Genomic DNA, 16,628 nt, shown 5'->3' with positions numbered 1-16,628 from the left:
AGGAATGGAGTATGGGCTACCTGGATAAATCCTGAGGTTCTCCTGAAATTCCTTTTCAAATGAGACTCCACGGGGTGAGAAGGGATCCCAAACCTTCCAGCACTGGGTTTCAGACCTGATACTTGCACCAGTCTATGATTCCTTGCTCTTGTATCAAGTGCCTATAATGTCTAACCTGAGTGGTATAGACAGGCTTGAATCTATAATACTTATCTCAGGTGTTCAGTTTCAGGCAATAGGCAAAATGAAGTGGCTCTCCTTCAGCCCAGATGGTCAGATGGAAGGAGAGAATCAAAAAGACAATTTTGGCACCAAAAGCAGAGCTTAAATCTTCTTTGAGGTGTAGCTATTGCCACTAGCGCCCCCTTTAGAACATCCAAGAGCTACCTTGGTTTCTTCTAGGATCTGCTTCCAGAAACCCCTGACATGGGCCTCTGACAGTTTACTAAAGCCTGCAGGTCTGCAACTGTTAACAATTTCCTTTGAAGCTCCCTAGCTCAAGCAGGTGCAGAGAGCTCAAAACAGAAATACTCAAGAGTGCAGCTCTAATTACTAGGGCAGCAGACAGCTAAGGCTACAGAAAAACCACAACACTATTAATGAACTAAATAGCTTATGAGCAGACATGGGAAATACATGTACACATAAATACAGTGCATATTGTTTCTATACTGCTATGCGGACATCTTTATGTGAGGGTTATCCTGCTGAATATTGCCTTTCGGTTTTTAAAAAGTATGCAGCAACCATTTTGCATGCTTTAATGTTTTTCATACATACAGCACTGATTTTGATATCTTTCTACCATGAAAGTTTTAATGTGTGTTTACTTGTAGATTGTGGATCTTGATCGTGGTGTAGTACTAAACCTTGAAGGACAATATCTACAAGATTCATTAGGAAAGCCCCTTCGAGTAAAGCTCGGGGGAGATGGGCGTACCATTGTTGGTAAGTAAATCTAACATTTTTTCTTTTGATGTCACATTTTTTTTTTCCCAATTCTTTATTCATTTTTTCATCTTACATCAAGTGTACAATATTACATCAATTGAATCATACACATCACTTGAAATTCTTTTCTATTATCATCTTAAATACATAAATTAAACAACCTCCCCTACCCTCCCTTTCCACAAATATTGTAAATCAAGCATATCATAAATGTGTTATATTCTTGATTAAACCAATAATATAATTATATATCCCCCCTTTCCCATTATTATAATTATACTTTTAGTGTAAAAAGGTGTCTAATCATTACAATATGTTATCAATGGCCCCCAAATCTTTTTTAAATTATTATAATTCCCTTTTTGTATGGCAATTATTCTTTCCATTTTGTATATATGGCACAACGAATTCCACCAGAAGGTGTAATTAAATCTGGTGTAGTTTTTCCAATTTCTGGTGATATGTTGAATGGCAACTCCTGTCATTATTAATAAAAGTTTATTATTGCTTGATGAAATTTGACTTTTTATTCTCATAGACGTCCCAAATAGAATTGTATCATATGATAGAGCTACATGGTTTTCTAATAAACAATTAATTTGAGACCAAATTGATTTCCAAAAGGCCATGATATAGGGACAACATTATTAATGTGAAAAATATCTATGTAGAATTGTTCTAATGAAGAATTCTTTTATGCTTAGGGTTACCAGACTTCCTCTTTTAAAAAACGAAGACACCTGGTCTCGCCCCGTTCCACCCCATTCTGCCCCCAACCCCGCCCCCATACAAACCTCACGTCTGCTTCCCCGAGCTCGGGACCACGTCTGGAGGGCATCTGCACACGCATTGATGTCAACATGATGATGTCACATACATACACGCATGCATGCACACATGTGACATCATCATGTTGACGTCCATGCATGCGCAGACGCCCTCCAAATGCGGCCCCAAGCCCGGGGACTTCCAAAACCCAGACAAACTGCCGGGTTTTAGAAATCCATCCTGGCACCCATACTGTCCTCTAAAAAGAGGGCATATCCGGGTTTTCCCACACGTCTGGTAACCAAAGATATGCTACACTTTATATCTTCCCTGTATTGTAACTTTACATGGCAGTAGAGTCCAGATTGGTCTGTGGGATGAGTGGTTTGGGATTCCTTTCTTGCACAATACCAGGCTCATACTAAACATGAAATGAAAGATTTGTATCTGGTTACCTCGGGGGAAAATAACTGTTTTCCAAAGGTGTGGTTATAAAGAGCCTGTGATGCCTTTTTGTGGAATCATGTTCACTATTTTTGACATTAATGAGCTGCTTTGCCTGATATAGTATTACAGCAGCTCATTAATGCCAAATTTAAATAAACTTTCATGTGAAAGCTCATGATTTTGAATTGTTCCCAGGAGTGCAGCTGGGATGAGTTTTCATTTTCTAAGGAGCAGGAGTGCATGATTTCACACCCATACTTTTGCTTTGAAAATTTGTCAGAGCCCTGACAGAGAAATCGATGTGCATAATTAAGGCCTCCCTTTTTATCAAGTCACGTTAGGGTTGGTTTTTTAAAAAATCATTGGCTGCTGCGGTAAAAGCTCCAACACCAATATGAATTCTGTGAGTGTCGGAGTTTTTACCATAGCAGCCAGTGATGAAAAAAATCCTAACGCGGCTTGATAAAAAAGTTTTTATTTAATTGTTGTAAATTTTCTTTAGTTTTTATCTAATTGTTGTAAATCGAGTCGAGCTTCCTTAGGTTGATGACCCGGTATATAAAGTTAAGCTTTAGTTTAGTTTAGTTTAGGGCCTAAGGTTGTAACTGATTGATATTAGTGCAACCTAACCTACATTATACAAAAGATCTGTGTCATCTTCTGAATCACTGCAAATTAATCAATATTGTCTGGATAAAGTGAATAAAACTGAGCTTGTCTACGTAATATTGGGCTGTTGTGCCCTTTCAAGAACTCTCCATAGCTAAGCGTAAAGAAAAGCTTTAAAATTTTATTCTTCCACTAGGCCTATGAGAGGATTGCACGACGAGGGTGAGGGGCTTGAAAATTTCTGCATGATTGTAATTGTATTTTCATTCAATGTGGTATGAGGATTGCTGTTGAATTTTATAATTTCCTTGAACTATAAACCCGCCTTGTTGGACTTAAATATGCAAATATATATTGTGTTTCCCCGAAAATAAGACAGTGTCATATTCATTTGGGGCCCAAAAAAGGCACTAGATCTTATTTTCGAGGTATGTACATGATCATCTCTCCCTTCCTCTCCTTCACCCCAATTCTTCCTCTTTCCTTTCTCTCCCCTACATGTGCAGCATCTTTCCTCCCCTCCCTCCCATCCCCCTGTGCAGCTGAAGTTTGCCCAGCTTCTATCCTTCCCTTCCTCCCTCCCATCCCTTGTGCAGCAGAACCCTGGAGCACCCCCTCGCCCCCACCGTGCAGCCGTACCCCTGCTGACCCTCCATCCTTCCCTCTCCGCCGACCGCGAATGAGCCTTACCTTCATCCGAAGCAGCGTTGGGCTGGCAGCACTCTAAACAGGCTGCATCGGATGAAGGTAGGGCTCGCTCGCAGCTGGTGGGGATGGAAGGATGGAGGGTCAGCAGGGGTTCAGCTGCGCAGTAGGGGGGGGGCAGATTGAAGAGTTGCAGGCGAATCCCAGGACTAGGGCTTATTTTGGGGGTAGGACTTATATTAAGACCTACTCTGAAAATGATGCTAGGGCTTATTTTGGGGGTTGGTCTTATTTTCGGGGAAACACGGTATTAGCTGCTGAATATTTTCAGCTTTTTTTATTATTACAGATCTGTGACAGAGTCTCTCTGTGGTTTTTTTCTTTAACTGTAGATCAACAAGGTACTCCAGTAGTGAGTCCCGATGGATTACCTTTGTTTGGCAATGGTAGATCCAGTGGACCTGTAGCAAATGCACCGGATAAACCTGTGTTAAGCCTGGGAGGAAAGCCACTTATTGGACTTGAAGTGATAACAACAACAAGACGTCCCACAACAACAAAACGTCCTACAACTACGCCTACAACAACTACTTCTACAACTACTACCACCACAAGAAGAACAACTACTGTATCTACCACTCCTGAACCTACAACCACTGAAGAGCTACTCATGCCAACATGTCCCCCAGACTCTTACTTGCAGTATGATGAGGAAGGCAATCTTATAATGGGATCTGATGATTTGCCTGCCTGTTATACAGAAGGTAGCTTTTTTTTTTTTTTAACTTTGTGAAGGGTTTACCTGTTTCTAATTGTGCCTATTTCTGGTTCCTTATTATCCAGCTAGATCAGTCAATAACCAGTGGGTTGTGTCCCGTCCTGAGCAGCAGATGGAAGTAGAGTTTCTGAACTATTTCAGTGACATCATCAGTATAAGGACTGGTGCCAGCTGAAATCCTTCAGTATTTCTCTACCTTCAGCAGATGGTGAGGTAGGCCTGATCTTTCCCCCTCCTCAAGTAGGTTATTGCTCTTGGAGTTCGGTCCATGGTCTTTACCCCAAAGTGGATCTCAGAGTGCTGTGAGCCTTCTGCCCTGAGCTTCAGCTCCAGCTCACTAGACTTGCTGGCACACATCCCCAAGGGGCCCCTGCAGCAAGGGGACGCTAGGGATTCTCCTCCTCCCTCACTAAGGGCAACTGCCAGGCTAAGAAAAATATTTGGCTCCTTAACCTTTCTAGAGTTATTCTGCCAGTGTTTCTAGTAGACTAAAACTACTTCAGAAAATAAAAGGACCCCCCCCCCCCCAGAAAACAAAGAAAGGAGCAGCAAGGTTATGAAAAGTCTTTCCAGCAGTGCTAACAAAGGAGAGAGCTAATTGCCTAATCATGGGTAGCTCAGTCAAGGGTTGGTCCAGTGTGAGGAGAATATGCACTGCTGAAGTCCTGCTTGAGATGCCATAGGTTGCAGGGCTTACGGGAGCAGGCAGCTGAGCAGTATTGTTGGCTCCTTCTGCATTACATGCAGAATGGTGGTCTCTGAGGAGGTCCGGTCAATTCCAGGTGAAATGAGCACCCTGACCATCCTACTGGAAAATATATATGTTAGCTGAGGCCCTCTCTCTTGGTAGAAACAGTGGATGTTATGATGCTGGCCTATCAGGGTGGAGAGCCCTAAGTCAAGTAACCACCCTGATTCTGTGAGGGGCCCTCTCCTCAATGTGTTTTGGATCGTAGTCAGATGGGGGGACTCTCAAGGGTTGAGGTAGGAGGCTAGATCTGCTTTTTCTAACACAAGTGGGCCCTCATCACCTCTTACCAATGGAAGTGGTAAGCCAGAGCTATGTTGTGGTAATTTGTAGGAACCTTTTCAAATGCTTTCTTGGTATCACCTACAGGTTCCTAGCAAAGAGAGAAGCTGTGCAATCACCCTACAGTATCTGAATCAGTTGGGACCTTAGTGGATTCAGGCTATTATGGACTGCGTTCCCTCCCCTGTGACAGCTAGGGGTCCTATGTTGGGGGTCCTAGTGGGTCTCTGAGATCCAGGCGAGCAACCAAAAGCAGCCTCAGTGGGATGGGGCAGGCGAGGGATCTCACATGCCACCAGTCTTTCCATGGGATTACCTTTGATTCACTCTTAGAGGCAGTTGAGGAAAGGGAGGAGCCCTGTAGGAGTTTGTGGAAGACTTGGTGGCCACAGTGTTCTATAGGGATGAGCTATATCACCTGATAGATTCAGACTCTGCACTGTATATCTCATTGCCCATGCATGATCCTCCAAGGATTTTTCCATGCAACAGGTGCTGTCTCTGATTGCACAAGCAGAATGGGAGACCCCAATGGGTATCCTCAGAGTATCAGGCACTTCATTTGGCTTTAACTCCTGCAGCAAGAGGATCTGGATAGGCTGTACCACCTGCCTAAGGTAAGTATCTTGGTCATGATGATGACTAAAAAGACCACTGTTCGGTAGAAGGGGGAGCAGCCCTGAAGAAGGTGTATGATAGGAATATTGAGTAGCTGCTCAAGGAAACTTTCTCATCAGTTACCTGGGTGCTCCTGCTCTGGGCTCACTGGACTTCTAGGAGACTGCGTGCCTTGAGTCAGGTGCTGCCTTTCATATAGACACACAGTATGATATAGTGCTTGTCTCCTCCCAGACAATGATGCCTGTAGTAGTTAGATGAAGGTGGCTATGCCTCTGCTATTGGGTGGTGGATGTAGCCTCTGAGGCACAACTCAGCAAGTTTCTCTTTTGAGGATGTCTCCTCTGTGGGGAAGACTTAGAGAAGCTAGTGAAGAACAGGGGAGGTAAAGCATCAGAGATTGGTGGAGGATCAGCTGAAGGCAAGTGCTGAGCTGAGGTAGACAGAGCAAGGCCTAGAGACTAGGGAAGGTTTCACTAGGGCAGGAAACAGGCATGGTGCCCCTTAGACTCCAAGAGTCAATGAGGAAAGCCCTTTTGAAGGGCACAGAGACTCAGAGATTCCGGTTCCTCCACTAAGACCTTAATCCCAAAGAACTCACTATAATGGTCCCACAGGCTCCTCCTCTTCCACTATGAATGGGCCCGCATCACTTTGAACCAATGGATCCTGGAGATGATAAGCCAGGCTATACCTTAAAGTTTGCAGGAGCTCTTTCAGATGCCTTCTTGGTATCCCCTGCAAGTCCCTAGCAAAGAGGAATGCAGTGCAGATCACCCTGTGGCATCTGCTACAGTTAGAGATGGTTCCAACACCAGAGAGGGGACTCTCAAAGAAAGGAGGCACCTTCCGTCCTTTCCTGGACCTAATAGGGGTCAGTGCCTCACAATGGATTCTTTGTTTCCAAATGAAAATACTACACTCAGTGATTGTTGTGGTCAGACCAGGTGAAATTTCAGTCAGGAAGCAGTACAATTGATTCCTAAGGTTCTGTGTTGGACAACTGTCTCAGTTCAAGTTGATGTCCTTTTGTCTAGCCATAGTACCTTGTACCTTTTCCAAAGTCATGGTAGTTGTGGCACCCTTTCTACGCAGAGAAGAGATTCAGGTTTCTCCCTAAATGGATTGACTAATATGAGCAAGCTCAGACTGTGAGTCAAAAGAGGCAATGTCCTCTATCGTTGCCCTGCCGTAGAATCTCAGTCGGATGGTAAACTAAATTATCCTGAGTCAGTTGGCGTTCTATCATTAATAGAATACCTGTGGGTGGGATTCAATATGAGGCAGGGCATGGAATTTATCCCACAAGAGTGAATATCCTTTTCTTGAATACTGCTAGACCTGTCCAAGACCCACTCTAGAAGACTGCAGTGTTCGGGATTTAAGGGGAATTAGTATTTGGTCTCTTATGATTCTGATCACTATATTCATCAGAGATTACACTAGGGGGAACTAATTAGGTCTGGGTCTGGGAGTCCAGCAGCCCTTATACTGATGATGTCACTGGACTAGTTCAGAATCTTTATTTCCAACTGCTGATCAGGAAGGGACACAACCTACTGATAATGGACTGGCCTAGTAGAATTGAAGAAAAGGAAATTAACAGTTATGAATAAATATCTCCTCGTGGCATACAGTTACTACAACATATGGCTAAATAGTCAGCCAGTGTGGTCACTGGCTTATAGTGGGTAATATGGTGACTGCATTGGCACTCTTCATTTAGTTTTGGCCCACTATTCACTGCTAAGCAGAACATTTTTTGGCTGGCCTCACTCCTCCCCTGAAATGGCTCACAAATATATGGATAATATCCTGCCATTTAATGATTTTTTTAAAAAAGGTGTGTAGGCCTATTATAAAAACATAAGAATAGCGTTACTGAATCAGACCAATGGTTCATCTGGCCCAGTATCCTGTCTTGAGAGAGGGCAATCCAAGTCACAAGTACCTGGCCAAAACCCAAATAGTAGCAGCATTCCATGCCACTGATCCCCAGGGCAAGCAGTGGCTCCTCCCATGTCTGTCTCAACACCAGTTTAAGGACTTTTCCTCCAGGAACTTGCCCATACCTTTTTTTAAACCAGCTATATTAACTGCTCTTACCACATCCTCTGGCAATGCATTCCAGAGCTTAACTATTCTCTGAGTGAAAAAAATATTTCCTCCTATTGGTTTTAAAAGTATTACTCTGTAACTTCATCTAGTGTCCCCTATAGTCTTTGTAAATCTTGATTCGGTAAAAAATTGATCCACTTGTACCCATTCTACACCACAGGATTTTGTAGACTTCGATCTTATCTCCCCTCAGCCGTCTCGTTTCCAAGCTGAAGAGCCCTAGCCTCTTTAGTCTTTCCTCATATGAGAGAAGTTCCATCCCTTTTATCATTTTGGTCGCTCTTCTTTGAACCTTTTCTAGTGCCGCTATATCTTTTTTGAGATAAGGAGACCAGAACTGAACGCAATATGTTTGCTAGTCACTGGCAAACATATAGCTGGCTCTGAATGCCATCTCCATAGAATGGAACACTATTACATAGACACAATTGACCTTGGTATTGGGTTTATTGTGAGAAAATTGCCCATGCTGACCTTTGGCTTGGATAGCTTAAGATAGGCAGTTATGGCTTTGGGCTCCTTTTATCAAGGGGTTAGCGCGTCGGACATTTCATCACGCGCTAACCCCCGTGGCAGTCTATAATCCTAACACTTCGTCAATGGAGGTGTTAGGTATTAGCGCGGCAGGCAGTTTAACGTGTGGTATTCTGCGCGTTAAACCGCTACCGCGCCTTTGTAAAAGGACCCTTTTGTCTTTGAAGACAGAAATTAGACAGCTTTCAGTGTCAATGACAAATAGGCTTCTCTGAACTATTAGTTCCTGCTGAGCTATGTTTTTGTTGCTCTTATTGTATGTTCAAGTTTTCAAGCTTATTAGTTATTTTATACACTGCCTATCAATGGAGGTTGTCTAAGTGTTTTTTATATTCAGGTACTCAAGCATTTTTCCCTATCTGTCCCAGCGGGTTGACAATCTACCTAATGTATCTAATATAAACAAAATAAAACAGGGAAAAAAGGAGGCAATAATAGGGCCAACAAGGGACATAGGAAAATAGCACTAGACCAGGGAAATACTTTTAAAACCAATAGGAGGAAATATTTTTTCACTCAGAGAATAGTTAAGCTCCCAGAGGATGTTGTAAGAGTGGATCGCGTAGCTAGTTTTAAGAAAGGTTTGGACAAGTTCCTGGAGGAAAAGTCCATAGTCTGTTATTGAGAAAGACATGGGGGAAGCCACTGCTTGCCCTGTATCGGTAGCATGGAATATTGCTACTCCTTGGGTTTCGGCCAGGTACTACTGACCTGGATTGGCCACCGTGAGAACGGGCTACTGGGCTTGATGGACCATTGGTCTGATCCAGTAAGGCTATTCTTATGTTCTTAGAGGTGTCCAAAATAGAGATATAAAGTTTATTAACAAGGGATCATCCTTAACACAGGAAGAACCCAATGTGACCACGTTTCACCAGAGCAGGCTGCATCAAGGACCACAATTTGTTGAAAATTGTCTCCATTAAATAAAAACTCAACAGTGCTTCTAAAAGCTGTCACAACTAACAGTCCCAGAATCAGAATTATTCTCATGGAAAGATTTCCACTGTCAGCAGGCCCACTGAGTCGGCCTTATTCAAGGCCTCACCAGGACCTTCCTTTTGAATTGTTCCCTGAACCATTATGTTGCTAGTTCCTGCAGTCTAGCCTTTTGGTGACAGCCATGTCACTGCTGCTGAACAAGGCTTATTAGAAACATACAGCCAGAGGTAAAGTGTTCCTGTTTGAGCTATGTAGGCAGGGCTTTGTTGTTGTGGACCATTTTGTTGGTGTACTTTTTATACATGTAACGCACATATAACCATTAGTCTCTATGTTATACAATTGCCTCCACATTAAAAATGAATGTGTGAAGTGACCTGAAATTTTTTTTTACCTTGAGATAGTTGAGATAAGTAATTTACCAAACTTATCTCCCTGTAGTAATGCATGGGTCCCTATATGTCTTAGAAGAGCTACTTATAGGGTGTTAGATGTGTTAGAATACAGGTGGAATTACATTTCTAGTTGCCCATTGCATATATAGAGAACATCTAGAGCAGTGATCTCAAATTCAAACCCTTTGCAGGGCCACATTTTGGATTTGTAGGTACTTGGAGGGCTTCAGAAAAAAATTGTTAATGTCTTATTAAAGAAATGACAATTTTGCCTGAGATAAAACTCTTTATAGTTTATAAATCTTTCCTTTTGACTAAGTCTTAATAATAATATTGTCATATATAGCTAAAGAGACATGATCAAGAAACTGTTTTATTTTACTTTTGTGATTATGATAAACATACCGAGGGCCTCAAAATAGTACCTGGTGGGCCGCATGTGGCCCCCGGGCCACCACTTTGAGACCACTGATCTAGAGGAAATGGATTAGCTTTTATCAAATTAGAGGGAATGTGAATAGGTTATACAGTGTCTTATTTCTCGGTTTCAACAGAAAGTTACTCAGGACCAGGCACAGATGCAATAATGACTGAAACTACAGAGGATTTGGAAGGTAAGAGTTGCGCATGGCAACTATTCATTGGTATTTCTAATGGACAGAAAATAGGAAAACCTGCTGTCTCTGTGTGGTGCTTCGTGGGATGTAAGATTCGCCGTGTTTCACGTATGGTGTTCTGAAAATTCATGAAAGATCATTCTGCTGCATGTCTTCAGTGGCGGATGTTAGATACAGGAAAGCTAGGGACCTCCCTCCACTTCAAAATCACTGATCTCTGGAACAACCTTACCTCCCCTCTTCGGAATTTGAGCTCTCTCCAAGTTTTCCGCAAACATCTGAAAACCTGGCTTTTCTCAAAAAATGTAAGTCTCCCTTCAACTTAGGAATCAAGGAAACTCTTATATCTTGGCATCCCAAGTCCTCTAAATTTTCTTCACACTTCTACCTCTAACCCTCTGTTGTAGTTCCTTCCTATTTCTCCTACTGTAAACCGCGTCGAGCTCTACGAACGTGGAGATGATGCGGTATTCAAACCTAAGGATTAGATTAGATTAGATTAGATACAAGATAAAATAAGGTACAGTTGAGCAAGATACTCCTGAAACTCAAGGAAGACTGTGATGGGAGACTTCTCATTTATTCCAATGCATAGGAACTAGTTTTTGAAAATGATTAGGGGGTACTGAACTCATGAACTCAAATTCCTGCTTGGACAAAAAAAATAGAGTTAAAGAAAAGTACGATTGATTATGATTGTAAACTTTCCTGTGCAGTTCCTTTGTATTGATAGCAGTGTTTCATAGGAAGGGTTTAGCTAAACCACAGTTTGTTTGTTTACTTATATTCCGCCTTTATCAAAGCGGAGCACAAAGTAACATACACAATAAAATTACATACAAGCATCTTAAAACATAAAAATTGTACAATAAACCAAAATCCATCATATCCACAGAACTGTATTATTACACATCTTTTCCAAACTAAGCACCAATAAACTAACCACAACATGATTTTAAAAAACAATACGGACTCAACCTGCATACTTCATGAGGCAAAACAGCCACCCTTCCCTGTTGAATAATATAGGATGGAAGTTTATTCCACTCTTCAGGAGCAGCACAGAAGAAGAAGACTCCTGATCTGACTGTCTGCTTGCAATCTGACCTCTCTCCTTGTCGGTATTGCTAGGTCACACTGCGTCAAAAATCATAACTGTGGTAGGAAGACATATGAGGTTACACAGTGAGGTTACATTCAGATAGGTCAAAAGTAAGTGATCCTGGGATTAGTGAGGTCCCAACCTGTTTACATGTGACTGGATAGTTTGTTAACTAATCAAAACTGTTGTTGCCATAGATAAATGCAGAAATACTCCCCACTGATTTGGTTGCCCCAGGCTTGACTAAAAGTTCCTTCAGTATCCTCGGATGTACACCATCTGGCACCATCACTTTATCCACCTTTTGTGTAGCTAGCTCCTCACAAATATAATACTCTGAAAATCGATCAGGGTCTTCCTCATTTCCATCTGTTCTTGCATTTGTCTTCTGCTTTACCGCTTTCACTTCAGCCATGAACACAGAACAGAAATATTTGTTAAGCAATTCAGCCTTATCTTTATCAGCTTCTACATATTTTCCCCCTTTACCTTTGAGTCTCACAATGCCACTTTACACTTCTTTCTATCATTAATATACCTAAAAAATGTCTTATCCCCCCCGCCCACGTTTTACCATGTTGGCTATTTTTTTTTTCTTCCATTTGCATCTTTGCTTTCCTGACTACTCAACCAGCCTCTTAACTTTTCCAGATATTTTTGCTTGTCTTCGTCTTTCTGCAATCTTTTATAGTTTATAAAGGCTAACCTCTTTTTCCTTACCTTTTCAGCTACTACTTTTGAGAACCAAAGCGGTCTTCTTTTCCTCTTACTTTTACATACTTTCCTTACATAATGATTTGTTGCCCTTATAATCGATCCTTTCAGTTTTGCCCACTGCTTTCCTACTTCTTCCAGAGGTTTCCATCCAGACAGTCATTCCTCATCTGAACAAAGTTAGTTGGTTTTTTTTTGTTTTTTTTTTTAGTCTAGAATCTTTACTTTTGAATGAGCCCTCTATACCTGACTTAATATTAAACCACACCATGCAGTGATCACTGGATGCCAGATGATCACCCACTACAACATCAGAAACACTTTTGTAAGTACTAAGTCCAGTATGGCTCCATCCTGCATGGGTTCCATTACCAACTGCTGGAACAGTTCTTCTTGTAGAGAATCCAGGATCTCCCTACTTCTAGAAAACCCCACAATAGGGATATCTGAATCAACATCTGGCATGTTAAAATCACCTATTAGTAATACTTCCCCCTTTTATAACTATATTTTGAATGTCTATTATTAAATCTCTGTCTACTTCTGTCTGTGAAGGTGGCCTGTATAATACACCAATGTAAATTTATTTTTGATTCCCTCTTTCTAGATAGACCCACAGTGCCTCTTCCTTACCCTGCAGATCCTGCAATTGTGTGGCTTTAATATGATCTTTAACATGTATTGCCACACCCCCTCCCTTTCTTCCTACCCTGTTTTTTTTTTCTGAACAGATTATAGCCTGGTATAACTATATACCAAATCATGGTTCTCCATGACTTATGCATCTGTGATCGCCACTAAATCCAACTCAGCCTCTTCCATCACAGCCTCTAGATCCAGAACCTAGTTTCTCATACTTCGCACATAAGTATATACTGCTTTCTAGACACCGCCCCTTTTTCCCATGTATGTAGAGGTATTTAGTGAATCAATTATCTAAGGGCTTATGATCACTCTACTCCAATGATTCTAGTTTAAAACCCTCTTTGGTAGGTTAGCCAGTCTACTGCTGAAGGTATGTCTTCCCTTCTTTGATAGATGCACACCATCCCTTGGAAAATCATCCCATGTTCCAGGAAGCTGAAACACTCTTGATGACCATCCATGCAACCATGCATTTATCTCCAGGATGTGAGTTTCTCTGCTTGGGCCTTTTCCCTCAACAGGGAGAATCAGCGAGAATACTACTTGCACACCTAACTGCTTCACCTTCTCTCCCAGAGCCACAAAGCAGCACTGGGTGAGCAGCACTGGATAATAATCATTAGGCTTGATGATTCTCAGAAAGCTCTCTTTAACATCTTGGATTTTAGCACAAGGCACACAGCCTTGGTCTGCAGATGGATGCCTCTGTACTCCTCAGAAGGGAATCACCAACCATCACTATCTTACACTTCCTAGTGGTCATGGATCCAGCAACTTTGGAGATTTCGAGCTTTGGCCCTTCCTCTCTCTGGTATGCTTCCATCTCCTCCACTTCAAGAGCTGCATACTAGCTCTTCAGTTCAAGGGCAGGTGGAGTTACAGTATCAGTCCTGCATGGTCCCATAATCTGAGTCCAGCTGTCCTCCCGCAGCACTGCCTCTTCTTCCCCTTTGCTGGAAATCTTTGATGCCTCATGAAGCATTTCATCGATTTACCTCTCATTCTCACAGATGGTTCTCAGTCTTGCTGCTTCCTCTCTTAATTCCTTTACTTCCTCTGCTTGGGTAACATTTTCTGTCTGCTTAGAGACAGAAGTTGTAACCTGAGCAATAGTTTTGGTTACACGATGTTTCCCAGCCATAGTGTGGTTACAGAAGTACTGACACCTGATGGAAAAAAAGAAAAAGCAGAAAAAAAATCTACCAAAGCAATGTCCTGTTCCTAATTGGCTGAAGAGCCTTTAAATCTAAAGATCAGTCTTGGGATGAGTGGGAGCTGGAGAGGGTGGAAGGGAATTCAAAGTAAACAGAGACTTTCCTAAACTGTTCTCTGTGTCCTAATCTGATTTCTGAAATTTTACCTAAAATACAAATCTAAACAAAGACTTTTTATATAGAACCCTTAAAGAGACTCTAAAGGCTACACTGTTGCTTAAATGAACTTTGCTGGAAAAGCAGAGTACTGAATAAAGAAAAAAAATAGTGAAAGAGGACAATGAAGCCCAAGTTTATCTTTTCCCAAGTTTGAATTCCAGCAAGTAAGATATTCCAAAATTGAGCTTTTCTTCCCTTTAGCAGATCCTCGGGACAAGGAGCAGTTCAGGTCTGGGTTACCTTTTTTGTTAGCTGTGCTTTTAAAGTGAAAATGGCATCAGCTATACCTCCTGCATGAGTCATCCTGCACCGATTCTGCCTTTTTAACCTTTCCCTTTAATCAGGCAGTATTGTTTAACTGAAAGGCAACTCAACAAAAGAGCATGAAATGTTGCTGCTATTTGGATGATTGCCAGGTACGTGTGATCTGGGTTGGCCACCATGGATACGGGAAACTGGACTAGATAGACCATTGGTATGATCCAGGATGGCTATTCCTATGTTCCTGTTGTTCAGCAAGTGGAAATTGAGATCTTATTTATGACCTTTAGAATTCTTCATGGTACAGCCCCGGTATACTTACATTCACATATAATAATAATAATTTATTTTTATATACTGCTATACCAAAAAGGGTTCAAAGCGGTTCACAACATGATAAAATACATACAATCAATAAAACTATTACAATCGATTCATACAGTCAGTAAAACATTAAAACAATCGATTAAATTGGAATATATCAATTAAACAATAAAATTGAAGTTAAAAAAATTATCGTTCTAGGATATAGACATGTCGAACAGACGGGTCTTTAATGTTTTCTTAAAATCAAAATATGAAGAGGCCTCTAATATAAGCTTTCCTAGCCACATATTCAGTTTAGCGGCCTGGTAGGAAAAAATTATGTCAAAAATCTTCTTTTATAGGCAGGTTTTTAAAGGGGGATAGTTAAATAAATTTATTCTAATTGTACTCTTGTTAAGATAATTCAACAAGAAGTGGGAAGCAAGATAGGCAACATCCCAAAAACTGCTTTGTAACAACTTAAACAGAACTCTGGACTCTACCGGCAACCAGTTCCTCCTTGGAATTTATGTTCTGTAAGCCGACTTTTCACAGATATCAAGGGAAATCTGATTACATTCTAGGAATTGTAGGGCTTTTCTATGCATTGGTGTAGTGAGTGTGGGGGGGGGCAACCCCACCACATGTGCTCCCCTTCCCTTCCCCTGTACCTTTTTAGCTTCCTCGGCATGAGCGGCATCTCTAATTTGCCGCCCATGCCCGCATCAGTTCACCTTCTGATGTCACTTCCTTGTCGCGGGACACGGAAGTGATGTCAGAGGGGAGCACTGAAGCCGGCGAAGAGCTAGAGGTACAGTGGGGGTGAATTGAAGGCATGTATGGCGGGGAGGAGTGGGGTGAGGCAGGGGGGCGGAGAGGAGGAGAGGTGCCGACACTCCCCACCAAGACGGCAGCCGAGGCAGTATGCCCCCCTTAATACACCACTGTTTCTATGTATGGGCCCAGTGTTGTGGAGCTTACTCCTTTTACAGCCAAAATGGGCAGAGGAACTGAGCACCTTCACTAAGCAGTGTAAAGTGAGGCTGTTCACAACTGCTTTTAAATATGACTGTTTTATGATGTACTGTTCATTATAGTGCAACCTATAATTGGCTTAACTGATTCAATCCTTGCGGAGAGTGTTTGGCCCTGGAAAATGAAAACCTGTTCTTACATACTATAAATAAACGGACATCAGTATGAGCTCTCAAAGTGTGAACGAGGGATTTGAGCTCAGGCAGCAACTCATGGGTGACCAGCACCAGACATGAGTCTAAATGAGCACTGTCTCATACATCATTTAGTCCTAAGTGTGCAAACCGTGCAAAAAATAAGGTGCTGAATAGATCAGGGTCAAACAGTCATACCGGGGAAAGAATTAACCTAAACTAAATAGACTCCCAAGAATATGCCTTGTTGATACACAATGAACAATTGTAATATAAAGTGCAAAGTGCTAGAAGTATTACAGACTAGTGAAATTGATAAAGAATATACTCTAATGTAAAGAAACCCCTCAAGATGCCCTAATACATGAATAAGTAAAATCACATAAATAAGCTATAAAGTGCATAAGAATATTTCAAAAAATTCATAAGAACTGTGGAATAATTGCTGTAATACATGAAAAAACCTTTAAATGCTTGAATCATCAAAAAATTCATGAAAACATATATAAATAGATGAATAGTACCACTGTAACATTTGGTTGTTGTGAACTACCTCATAGCCTGTGGGAAAAGGCGGTGTATACATTTGAGATATAACTACATAAG

The 16,628-nt window shown here is 41.6% G+C and overlaps 1 protein-coding gene across 4 annotated transcripts in view; it reads left to right on the top strand.

Annotated features, from left to right (window-relative positions):
* Nucleotides 1–16,628, top strand: part of FNDC1 (fibronectin type III domain containing 1) — a 308,460-nt gene that overhangs the window by 223,912 nt on the left and 67,920 nt on the right. For all 4 annotated transcript variants that reach the window (XM_033938087.1, XM_033938083.1, XM_033938086.1 and 1 more), the window contains exons 10-12: nucleotides 837–948; nucleotides 3,813–4,184; nucleotides 10,390–10,449. In XM_033938087.1, the coding sequence (XP_033793978.1) occupies nucleotides 837–948; nucleotides 3,813–4,184; nucleotides 10,390–10,449 (544 nt within the window). The remainder of the gene's footprint in view (nucleotides 1–836; nucleotides 949–3,812; nucleotides 4,185–10,389; nucleotides 10,450–16,628) is intronic.

This window comes from Geotrypetes seraphini, chromosome 3, assembly GCF_902459505.1.
Source record: "Geotrypetes seraphini chromosome 3, aGeoSer1.1, whole genome shotgun sequence".
NCBI lineage: Eukaryota > Metazoa > Chordata > Amphibia > Gymnophiona > Dermophiidae > Geotrypetes > Geotrypetes seraphini.
This window is presented reverse-complemented; position numbering and strand designations above follow the sequence as displayed.